Source organism: Notechis scutatus, chromosome 1, assembly GCF_049901735.1.
Source record: "Notechis scutatus isolate UNSWTSFEM ecotype Mainland chromosome 1, rNotScu1.2, whole genome shotgun sequence".
In the NCBI taxonomy this organism is placed as follows: Eukaryota; Metazoa; Chordata; class Lepidosauria; order Squamata; family Elapidae; genus Notechis; species Notechis scutatus.
The window spans coordinates 7,013,621-7,025,857 of NC_142009.1; the positions used below are offsets into that span (position 1 = coordinate 7,013,621).

Genomic DNA, 12,237 nt, shown 5'->3' on the forward strand with positions numbered 1-12,237 from the left:
CCGGTACCGGGCCGCGGCGTCAAAAAGGTTGGGGATCACTGGTCTACCACATCTAGAGGGTAATAGCTTGCCTCCTTGCCAACCTGGCTTTGAACATTTCTGGTGGTGAGTACGTACTGCTTATTGTCACCTTCTCTGACCAAAAGTGATGTTTTCCATTGGACTTAATTCTCCCTCGGTCTTGCTTTTCGGGCCTAAACCCTTTTAGCATAGTTAGTCCTCGACTTGCGACCACAATCAAGCCCAGAATTCATGTCGGTGAGAAACGTATTGAGTTTTGACTCATTTTACGACTTTTCTTGCCACAGTTGTTTAAGTGAATCACTGTGGTTGTCAAGTTAGCCACACGGTTGTTAAGTGAATCCGGCTTCCCCATTGACTTGGCTTCTCAGAAGGTCGCAAAAGGGGATCACGTGACCCCGGGACACTGCACCGATCATAGATATGAACCAGTTGTCAGGCGCCTGAATATAACTCACGTAATGATGGGGATGCTGCAATGGTCATCAGTGTGAAAAATGTGTGAAAAAAAGTCACTTTTTTCAGTGCCATTGCAACTTTGAATGGTTATTAAATGAACTGTTGTAAGTCGAGGATTACCTGTAAAAGCACCTGCTTTTGCATCCATGGTTCTTCCCTGTTGTCATACCCCCGCCAGAGCCTGAATCTGCGGAGGAGGACTAGCTGGAGCTGGAGCCGATGGTGATTGAGCGGGTGGCTTTGTTGGCTTCGGAGGAATGTGGGGAGGAGCAGGCTGAGGCAGCCCAGGGTCCCTCAGGATTGGGGTGGCTTGTTATCAGGGAGGAATGGGGGGCAGGATGACCGAGAGAGGGCAAGCAGTGGACATGAGGAGCGACGGAGCTCAGGCGATGAACAAGGACTGCCCCCTCCTGATCCCAGAGCACGGAGAGTGGAGAGAAGGTGGGAACAGCGCAGGCTGATCGAACAACTTGGGAGGAGAGCGCCCTCCCCCTCCTCTTCTCAAGGCACACCTGGGGACTGATGATTTAAGGAGACACTGTGGGGAGGGGCGTTTGTCGGGAACAAATGCTGAATTGGTAAAAGTCTGGTGTGCCAATACAGACATTTGCAGTTTGCACGGCTGCTTCCTTCCTCCCCCTTACTTGTGGTCTCGTTGTTTGTTCCTTGGATTCATTTCCCTGTTCCTTTGTTCTACTGGCCTCGGTGCAGCTAGAAGCTGCCTGTGTGTGTGTGTGTGTTTGTGTGCGTGCTCTGCTCTGGGACTTGCCAAGAATGTGGGAGCGTTTGAGGGGATGGTTGGAGCATTAAAAGGGAGTTTGAACCCTCAGCTAGCTGTGTGGCCTTCGTGTCTTGTCCCGGCTCATCACACGAGGATTACCTGTAAAAGCACCTGGTTTTGCATCCATGGTTCTTCCCTGCCTTTGTCTCTTCCCCCTCCTCCCTCCCTCCCTCCTCCTTCCTCTCCCCTTAGGGCCTTCAGTGCTTCTCACCCGCCCCATGAAGGCAATTGAGATGACATGTTCTTGGCTGCTTCTCCAGGCGCTGCTTAATTTCCAGATATAATTATAGGCTGGGCCTGCTTGCTCATTCTCAAGTCAGGCCCGTAGCCATCTCTGGTGTTGTGGCCTGTCAGCCGCCGGCCCCTTCAACAGCCAAATCAGATTAGGTGGCGGCGTGGCTGTCAGGGCCAGCATTCAGGCAATCGGAGAGCTGCAAGGGGAAAGGGGGAATGGAGCTGTTCGAGATAGAGACAGAGATGGAGTCTGGGCCGTCCGTCAGCCCTCAGATGGAGAGTCAACTGCCTCCAGGTCTGGAGGTGGCTGATGAGGAAGAGGAGGAACAGCTGGGTCCAGTGCCTGACGCGTAGATGCCCAGAAGGCAGAGGAGAGGAGAGCAGTGGAAATCTATGGGCCGGTCCTTGGGATGGAAGAGCCACTGCTGCTAGCGAAGCCCCACCCTCGCTCTGGGGATAAAAGGCAGGGGGCAGAAATGAATAGATGTGGCAGACAACTATTCATCTCCCTGCCGGACGGACTTGTTAGCCTGCGGTGAGAATTTTTGCCGGGGTTGCCGGCGCTCCAAATAAAGGAATCTTTGAGTTAAGTACAGCGGGGTTTGTTGTGTTTGGGAAGCTGGGTCAGAACACCTGGTTAGATTGTACCACTTGTTCCCTCGGTCCACTTTGGGAAGAGACTCAGGTGGTCGGTGCCAAGGAGACGGCTGAGGTGCCACTGAGAGACAAAGAGACCTACTGGGATTTCACAAGTTTGACTTTGTACAGGTAGTGACCTTAGCACAGTTCGTTTAGTGACCGTTCAAAGTTACAACGGCCCTGGAAAAAGGGACTTACGGTGGTTTTTTGATCATTGCAATATCCCCATGGGTCACGGGATCAAAATTCAGACACTTGGCAACGGATTCATATTTATTGACGGTCGCAGTGTCCCCTGGGGTCACGGGATCCCCTTTTTGCGACCTTCTGACAAGCAAAGCCAATGGGGAAGCCAGATTCGCTTAACAACAGTGCAGGGATTCATTTTACAACGGTGGCAAGAAAGGTCATAAAAAGGGGGCAAAACTCACGTTAAATAACTGTCTCATTTAGCAATGGAACTGTTGGACTCAATTGTGATTGTAAGCCAAAGGCTATCTATATAAACTCATAAATGAGGAGCCATGGTGGCGCAGTAGTTAGAGTGCGGTACTGCAGGCTACTTCTGCTACCTGCCGGCTGCCTGCAATGTGGCAATTCGAATCTCACCAGGCTCAAGTTTGACTCAGCCTTCCATCCTTCCGAGGTGGGTAAAACGAGGACCCAGATAGTTGTGGGCAATGGGCTGACTCTGTACACCGCTTAGAGAGGGCTGGAAAGCACTGTGAAGCGGTATATAAGTCTAAATGCTATTGCGATTGCAGGCAAACTCTGCCCACAGCCAGGAGTTCGATCTTGACCCGCTCAAGGTTGACTCAGCCTTCCATCCTTCCGAGGTGGGTAAAATGAGGACCTAGATTGTTGGGGCAATATGCTGACTCTGTAAAACTGCTTAGAGAGGGCTGTAAATGCATTATGAAGCGGTATATAGGTCTAATGCTATTGCAAGCTAACTCTGCCCACTGCCAGCAGTTCGATCCTGACTGGCTCAAGGTTGACTCAGCCTTCCATCCTTCCGAGGTGGGTAAAATGAGGACCCAGGTTGTTGGGGGCAAGAGGCTGACTCTTAGAGAGGGCTGTAAAGCACAGTGAAGTGGTATATGAGTCTAAGGGCTATTGTTATTATTTGTATTTAATATCTTGTGTATATTAAAAGGAGAACCCAAATTGTTGGGGGCAGTATGCCGACTCCATACACTGCTTAAAAAGGGCTGTAAAAGCACTGTAAAGCGGTATATAAGTCTTAAGTGCTAAATCCTCTAAAAATAAAGCCTTGAGATACCCCCCCCAGCATCCCTAAGTAAACCAGGGATGACAAAGCAAAAGGTGGCACGGAACAGAGTCCTACGAGATGTTGTGGCGGGTTGATTCCTTAGCAGGACAATTTTGTGAGAAACTGTGATATTTTACATAGCGCACTGGGTGAGGCTACAGTTTAGAGAACTTGTGGTTGGAGTGTTGTAAGAACCCAGCTTGTTAGCGTATCGTGGGAACCAGGTTACCGTGCCCTTAAGCCGAGTTATGATTTATTCTTTGTGTGTTCATGTGAGTTGGGCTTGCCTTCATGGTACGGAAGCCTGAATGAAGACCCGGAGTTGATTTTTAAGTTTGTTGCGTGTATCTGAAGAAGGTGGTTCATGATTTTAGGGTTCCCTCTGAGAACCCAAGATTTCTTCTGGGGAGTGAAGGAGATGTTTTGTGGTTTGGGGGTCCTTCTGGACTCCCCACCTTAAACAGTGGGTAAGAACCATGATTGGGATACCTTTTGTTATGATATGTACAGAATAACCCTTGATTAACAAGGATATGCACATGGAAACGTTTATGAGAGTAGTTATGAATAATTATTCAGCCACACACAGCTACACTAAATTGAGTTAAAGTTTACTTTAAGAAATAGCACAGTCCAACAAACAGGTCATATACGTTTTACAGTCCAAAGAATATCCAATTACAAAGTCTTCTTACCGGTTGCCTTTGTCATTTACAGTAAACAAAGATATCAAAGTATAAGCACAACAGAGAACCGTAGAAAGCAACAGAATGTCAGAAATACAGAATGTCAGAGATAGAGCATGCCAAAGAGAGGAAGCTATGATCTCTAGATCCCTCTTATGGCAATTCACAACACAACCAACCAATCGGAATATAGTACAAATCAACACAGTGACTTTGTCTTAAAGCTACAAACATACATTGTTGGTTTATATATTGCCAACCCAACTAATTGACGGACAGATTCCTAACACCTTTGATGAGCTTTGGCTAGTGGGCCAATTCCAACGCTACTTGAGCCAAGGTGCCATCTCTGTGGCTGTGTTTGTCCTGTTCAACAGTATCCCTCAAGAGATCCTATTAGATTTTTGTAGGATTCTGAAGACCTGGCTGTTCCTCCAAGCCAGGGATGGGATTCAGCCAGTTCGGGCTGGTTCATGTGAACCGGATGTTAAATTTCTGCTGGCACGCGAGAGATTGCTCGGAAGAGCCCCAATGCGCGTGTGCAGGAGGAGCCAGCTGATTGTTGGGTATCTACCATGCATGCGCAGGGGGAGACATGTGCGGGAGGGGTCTCACACACACATGCACAGGTGCGCGGTTTATGTGGGGTGTTACACGTGCACGCGCAGAGGCACGCAATGCATGTGCAGGGGATCGTGTGGGGGGGGGGTCGTGTGTGTTTTCAGCACGCAACATGGAAAAGGTTAGCCACCACTGGTGTAGGGTTTCCTGCTTGGGCCAGGGGTTGGACTACAAGATCCCTTCCAACTCTGTTAATCTGTTCCGTTCTGTTTTTATGCAGGTGATCTATGGAGTTATGACTTCTACAGCGGGGAGTTTGTGGTCTCTCCAGAACCGGACACGAGTGTACACACACTAGATCCTCAGAAGCATAAATATATAATTTTGGGGAGTGATGGACTGTGGAACATGATCCCACCCCAGGAGGCTATATCCATGTGCCAGGACCACGAAGAGAAAAAGTATTTTATGGTGAGTTGTGAGAAACTTTTGGTTTTTTTCTTGGCTTTCTTCGCTGATCCCACATGATCCAACCCTTAAATTTGCATGCATTTTGCGTAAAAAAGGGGGCGGTGTTGAGGTAATTCCCCGTTAGGAGAATGAGCACATACAGGGAGACATATAGAGAGTAGTGTTGGAATAATACACACAAGAGCACACAGATACACTGTACAGTAAATGTAGGTTTTTACTTCCAGAAAGGTTTAAGCAAAGTCCAAAATAAGCAATCCAAAAGTCATTCACAGGTAAAATCAGTCAGTTTTCATCCAGGGATAATCCAAATATCAAAGTCCAGTGTCAAAAATAGTTCAATATCAGACTTACATTAAATCCAGTAATATCAGTCAATTAGAAGAAATGGAGCAACGGCAATATTTTCCAACAGAAGGAAACAGAGTTACACTTACACTCTCTTCTGAGACTAAGACTAAAACAACCCAGGTTTCTGGCTCCATCTTATGGCTGTTTGAGAAACCACACCCAATTGCATGCGCTTGCATTCCCTTAAAGATATAGTACTAAAATGTTTGTCCTGGTTTATATATTTCTAACCCAAATAGCTGTTAGGTGACTCATATTCCTAACAGACAGGCTTCGATCAAGTAATCGTGGCCAGCAGCTTGACTGTTTTTGGTACTCCTGTTGGCATAACATTCCCTATCATCACTTAGTTGTGCTTTGACAAACACTGTAAACCTTAGCAACTTTAGCAAGTCCACCAACATGCTGGCTGAGGAATTCTGGGAGTGTAAGTCCACCCCTCTTAAAGCATTATGGCTGGGGAATTCTGGGAGTGAAACTCCTCCCATCTTAAAGCATGCCGGCTGGGGAATTCTGGGAGTAGAAGTCCTCCCAACTTAAAGCATGCCAGCTGGGGAATTCTGGGAGTAGAAGTCCTCCCATCTTAAAGCATTATGGCTGGGGAATTTTGGGAGTCGAAGCTCACCCCTCTTAAAAGCATTGTCTAAACGTTGCAGTGTAAATCTTTTCCAATTTTCTGTGGCAGCGCAGAGATTTTAAACAGACTTTGTGTACGTGCCATACCTATCGCAACCTTTCAGAATAGTGATTTGCCTGTTTTCTTCTCCTCTTCCCCGTGTCTTGACCCCCCAAAGGGAGAACATCAACAGTCCTTGGCCAAAATGCTGGTCAGCCGAGCGCTGGCCCGATGGAGGCAGCGCATGCTTCGTGCCGATAACACCAGCGTCATCGTCATCCGTATATGTTCCGGCCGAAAATCTCGGAGCGGCTGCCTGCAAAGCGAGGAGGAGCTATGCTTCAACTTGGCTGAAGGACTCTCATACAACAGCCCCGAAACATGGACAATTGCCCCTTCACAATGCTCAACTCCGTCATCCAAGGTAAAATTTGATTATTATTTTTTTTTTAAAAAAAGCTCAAGGGCTGAGAGCTTGTAAGACAGAGGTCTCCAAACTTGGCTACTTTAAGACTTGTGGACTTCAACTCCAAGAATTCTCCAGCCAGCATAGCTGTCTGGAGAATTCTGGGAGTTGAAGTCCACAAGTCTTAAAGTGGCCAAGTTTGGGGACCCTTGTTTTAAGTGTCAGCTTTGAAATTCAGCTGCCGCATTTTTTTTAGAGAGTTAGAGGAGTTGAAAAGTTCACGGTTATTCTGTGTGTCCTATTAAGAATTTCCAGTTGCAGCTAATTGGTTCTCGTGATTTATGAAGTATAGAAGTGGGAGGAGAGAAGGTGGATTCTGTGTAAAGCGCCAAAAAACTTTCACTTGGGAAATTGCTTTTGACATGCCAGATCTGTTCCTAATAAATCAATTGGAGAGGTAAAGTCTCGGACTGATTGATATCATGGATACTTTCTGGATGCTTGACAATTATTTCCCAAGCTTTGAAATTCAGCTGCCATTAAGATGATGTTAAAAATGGGCATTCCCCCCACAGGTTTTATGGTTTTAAGTGCATTTTGAAAGAAAAAAAAAAGCTCCAGTTCTATGTATAGCTATTCTAAGAGTGATTACAGGTAGTGCTTGACGTTGTTGTGGTGCGCCGGCAGCAGGTGTGGACGGCTGAGGTCTCAGAGAGTGAGGACTCAGATGAGGGGCCAGGACCATTGGGGAGTGCACTGCTGCCTTCAGAGATTGTGGGGGCTGGCAGCAGCGATGAGGAGGTTCCCGAGGAGCCTGTGCCAAGTGTGCGTGTGCACAGGGCTGCTCGCAGGAAAGAGCAGCTGCAGCAGCACGGGCGACTCGGGAGTAAGGCTGCAAGGTAATGGCCCCTCCTTCAAGAAGATAAAAGGCAGCTGCGAATCGGACCTTCTTTGCAGGAAGCAAAGACGTTTTGAAACTCGAGCCTCATGGACATTGCAGTATCTTAGTTGGTATTTGAAGACCCTTGTGTTATAAAATATTTCTAGGTAACCTTATCTGCTATTCTTGGCAGCCTCGCACAGTTTTGGCGAGGCTCGTGCTTATCAAAGTTAGTTTGCAACAGCCTTTTAACCGGGGATTCGTAAGAATCATTAAAAGGTTTCTGTTCCCTTTTGGTTCGTGTTTGTTTTATTGGAAAAGGGTTTGGGTCAGAACAACGGGTGACTTGGGAGTAAGGTTGCAAGGTAATGGCCCCTCCCTTAAGAGATAAAAGCCAGCTGAGTTCTTTGCAGGAAGCAAATAAGTTTTTGCACTCAAGCCTTGTGGAATATCTTGGTTGGTGTTTGGAGACCTTTTGAGTTTGAAATATTTCTTAGCAACTTTATCTAGTGTTCTTGGCAGCCTTGCACCACCTTGGCAAGGCTCGTTCTTATCAGGGACAATTAGTTTGAAACAGCCTTTTAAACGGGAAGGAACGGACTTTGCAAAGAATCATTAAAAGGTTTTGCTGTTACCTCCGTTTTGTGGTTGTTTCCTTGGAACAAGGTTTGGATCAGAACAGTCGTACAAGCGGTAGTTGTTAAGTGAGCGGCACCCGATTTTCCATCCTTTTTTTTTTGCCACGGTCGTTAAGCAAAGCGCTTGCAGTTGTTAAGTGAATCGTGTGTGGGGGGGGTGTTAAGCAAATCTGGCTTCCCCCATTGACTTTGCTTGCCCGAAGCTGGCTTGGGAAAGATGCAAATGTGGGTCAGGTGATCCTGGGATGCTGCAAACTTTCTAAATACGTGCTGGTTGCCTAGTGCCCGAATTTTGATCACGTGACCGTGGGGGGGGGAGGATGCTGCAACGGTTATAAGTGCGAGGACGGGTTGCACGTCGCTTTTTGAAAGTGCCGTTGTAACTTTGAATGCTAAACGAATGGCTTAATTGGAGGAATTGGGGATGTAATGAAAAGGGGGACTGGGGGAGACATGATAGCAATATTCCAATATCTCAAGGGCTGCCCTAAAGGAGAGGCAGTCAAGCTATTCTCCAAAGCACCTGAAGGCAGGACAAGAAGCAACGGATGGAAACTAATCAAGGAGAGAAGCAACTTAGAACTAAGGAGACATTTCCAGACAGTGAAGACAGTTAATCAGTGGGAAAACTTGCTTCTAGCTGTTGTGGGCGCTGCAACAACCCTGAAGGTTTTTAACAAGAAATTGGACAACCATTTGTCTGAAATGATGTAGGATTCCCTGCCTGTGCCAGGGGGTTGGATTAGAAGACCTCCAAGGTCCCTCCCAACTCTTCTATTTCTGTTTCTATTTTTATTTCTATCCTGTCCTATTCTATCTTCCATTCTATACCATTCCATTCCATTCCTAATCCTAATCCTATTCTAATTCTATTTTTTCTACTACTTGTATTCAAAAATAACCAGCAGGTGAGTCACCCACTCCAATTTTAGGATTCTAAGTCACTCAGAGTCACTTGGTTGAGTTAGGCAGGTATATAGAAATGGATTGATTTGATTGATTGAATGAATGAATGAACTACTGTCGGACTCACAAGACAGGTTGACACAACCAAGTATGTTTTTTTTTTGCCTGGTCGTGGTCTGTCTAGCCCTCACCGGGTATTTTGCAGTGTGTTGCAGCTGCCAAAAAAAGCCAATGCCAATCCTAGGTTGCATCAGCAGAGGGATATCACGAGAAGTGATAGTCCCACTTTATATTCCACTAATGAGGCCACACCTAGAGGATATTGTGTTCGGTTCTGGTCAGCACGATACAGAAAAGACGTTGAGGCTTTGGAAAGAAGTGCAGAGAAGAGCCACAAAGTTGATTAGGGGACTGGAGGCTAAAATATAGAAAGAACGGTTGCTGGAACTGGGTACGTTTCATGAAAAGAAGGACCAGGGGTGACGCTATAGCAGTGTTCCAATAACTATGGGGCTGCCTTTCAGCTCCAGCTGGGTACTGGAGTATCTCGCTAATAAATCACTCGACTCACAATTGGTATGGTGAAGTTTATTACAGCAGTTCCAGTCCCCATAAAGCAAAAATGGTATTTCCCGATTAAAGTCAGCGCGGAGAGCTTCTGCCTCTCGGAGCCTTTTATGCTGTGTCCCTCCCAGCTAACCATCTGACATCAGCTGCTGCATTATCTACTCCCGGGCCTCCTCCCTGTGCCTGTTTGTCACTGCCTAATCTTTATTTACACTCCTTTCTCTCCCCGTGCTATCTATCCCTTCTGTATTCTTACCTACCTCCCATTTCCTTCCCCCCCCATCTATCTGAGCCAGGATCATAACCCTCCACCAACGGGTATCTCCCAAAACCCCACAACGTGGTTTACATCAAGGCACGACTAGAAATAAGCCTGATGACTGATTAGTGTCCATATGCCTCACAGCTGTCTAGTGAGGCTAGTAGCATCCATGGCATTACAAAAACACCGTTCTGGGCGTCTCCCGTGCCTCTGGCCTCGCATCTCAACAAGTCAGCATCAATGACAGTCGTCCATACATCCATCAGTTCTGCAGCCCCAGCGATGTGTCGGGCTCCGAGCAAGTGCCGTACACGAGTAAATCCCCAGAGCCCAACACTGCCCCAAAGAAGAGGGAGTCAAGCTATTCCCCAAAGTACTGAAGGCCAGGACAAGAAGCAACGGGTGGAAACTTATCAAGGAGAGAAGCAACCTAGAACTAAAGAGAAATTTTCTGACAGTTAGAACGATAAACCAGTGGAACAAGTTGCCTCCAGAAATTGTGAATACTCCAACACTGGGAGTTTTTAAGAAGAGGTTGGACAACCCTTTGTCTGAATTGGTGTAGGGTTTCCTGCCTAAGCGGGGGGTTGGACTAGAAGACCTCCAAGGCCCCTTCCAACACTCGGTTATTCTATCTTTGCAACTTGGTGCCCCAGCTGGGTGGAGGAGGGGAGAGGGGAGCCAGAACGTGTGAGTGGTGGGCTGATGAACACACATGCTTGCGCACAACTTGACTCGTGCGAGGAGCGGGCCGGCACACGTTCATAGCACCGTAAAGGGGTTTCAAAGGTAAGAACCAGTACCTTGAATTGGGCATGGAAGCAGAATGCCAATCCCTGCCGTTTGCATCACAGTGGTGTGGCATGAGAGCCATCAAGGACTGTCCCTGAGGCTGCATTCTGAGCCAGCTGTACTTTCCGAACACTCTTCAAGGGCAGCCCCACATAGAGTGCATGGCGGTAGTCCAGGCGAGAGATGACCAGGGCTTGCCAAGTGCTGGAATTTTTGATCATGGGACCATGCGGATGCTGCAACCATTGTAACTGCGAAGACTAAGTTTGTCGGTCCCCATGCTGTTGTAGCTTTGGGCAGTCGGTAAACAAATTGTTGTAAAGTTGAGGACTACTTGTAGAGGGAATGTTAACTTGTGCCAGGCGGGTCCCAACACAAGGACAAACATCAGTTGTGTACTGCCTCCTAGTGGTGAGAAACGGATACAACAACTTACCACATTTTTATATCTTGTGTAACATTAGCCTTCTATTTCCAATTTGGCTTAATAAAATGAGTTTACCTTCAAGGGAGGTTATTACCAGGTTTGCAGAGGGGCTGAGGTAGTGGCCCCCAACCTTTGGGGCACCAGGGACTGGTTCCATGGAGAGAGGTTTTGTTCTGGGGGTTGTGGACCCCTGGGCTAAGGGGTATATATAGCGTGTTTCCTCAAAAATAAGTCCAGATCTTATATTAATTTTTGCTCCAAAAAGCTCATTAGGGTTTATTTTCTGGTTGGGTCTTATTTTCGGGGAAACATGGTAGGTAGTTCTTGACTTATGACTGGTCACATAATGATTGTTCTAAGTCCATGATGGCGAACCTATGGCAGGTGTGCCAGAAGTGGCACACAGCGACATTATTGCTGGCACACGAGCTCTCGCCCACAGCAGGTCTACTGTGCCTGCCCCGCACCTGACAGCTGATTGTCGGGTATCTGGTGCGCATACGCAGGGGCACGGGAGACACATGGTGCGCGCGAGAAGGGCTCGTGTTCATGCGCAGAGATGCGTGGCGGGTGGGGGATCGTGTATACATGTGCAGAAATGCACGATATGTGTGGGGGCATGCGTGCATGCATGGGGGAGCTTGTGCACATTGCCTTCTGGGTGCTGGTACGTGAAGAGCGCACGCAAGCGCGCACACAATTTCTGGCACAGGAGCCCAAAAAGGTTAGCCACCACCGTTCTAAGTTATAACGAATCTCTCCAGAATTACAGGTAGTTCTCAAGTTACAACCCCAATAGAGCCCAAAATTCATGTCTGTGTGTTATTTCACACTTACGACCATTGCAGCATCCCCCTTGGTCACATGATCAAAATTCAGACGGTTGGCAACTGACTCATATTTATGACGGTTGCCATGTGCCTGGGGTCACGTGATCCCCTTTTGAGAAGCAGTCAGTGGGGAAGTCAGATTCATTTAAAGCTGTGTTACTCACTTAGCAACGGTGGCAAGAAAGGTTGTAAGACGAGGTGAAACTCAACTAACCAATGTCTCACTTTACGACAGAAATTTTGGGCTGTAGGCGTGGGTTACCTGTATAAAATGAGCCAACGCCCATTTTAAGAACTGTCTTAAGCTTAGCAACGGAAAGTCTGTGATCGCAAGTCGAGGACTATCCCTAAAGGGACTTCGAGCTCTTGCAAAGTGCCAAGGTGGCATTGCCATGCGGTAGGTACCCTCTTAGTAACTCGGTGCCCTCTGTCTTACA

At 47.4% G+C, this 12,237-nt stretch overlaps 1 protein-coding gene across 1 annotated transcript in view; it reads left to right on the plus strand.

Moving 5' to 3' along the window:
• PPM1D (protein phosphatase, Mg2+/Mn2+ dependent 1D) overlaps positions 1–12,237 on the plus strand; it is a 47,246-nt gene that overhangs the window by 23,430 nt on the left and 11,579 nt on the right. Inside the window, exons 4-5 of the mRNA XM_026687281.2 lie at positions 4,935–5,125; positions 6,271–6,516. Of these exons, the coding sequence (XP_026543066.1) occupies positions 4,935–5,125; positions 6,271–6,516 (437 nt within the window). The remainder of the gene's footprint in view (positions 1–4,934; positions 5,126–6,270; positions 6,517–12,237) is intronic.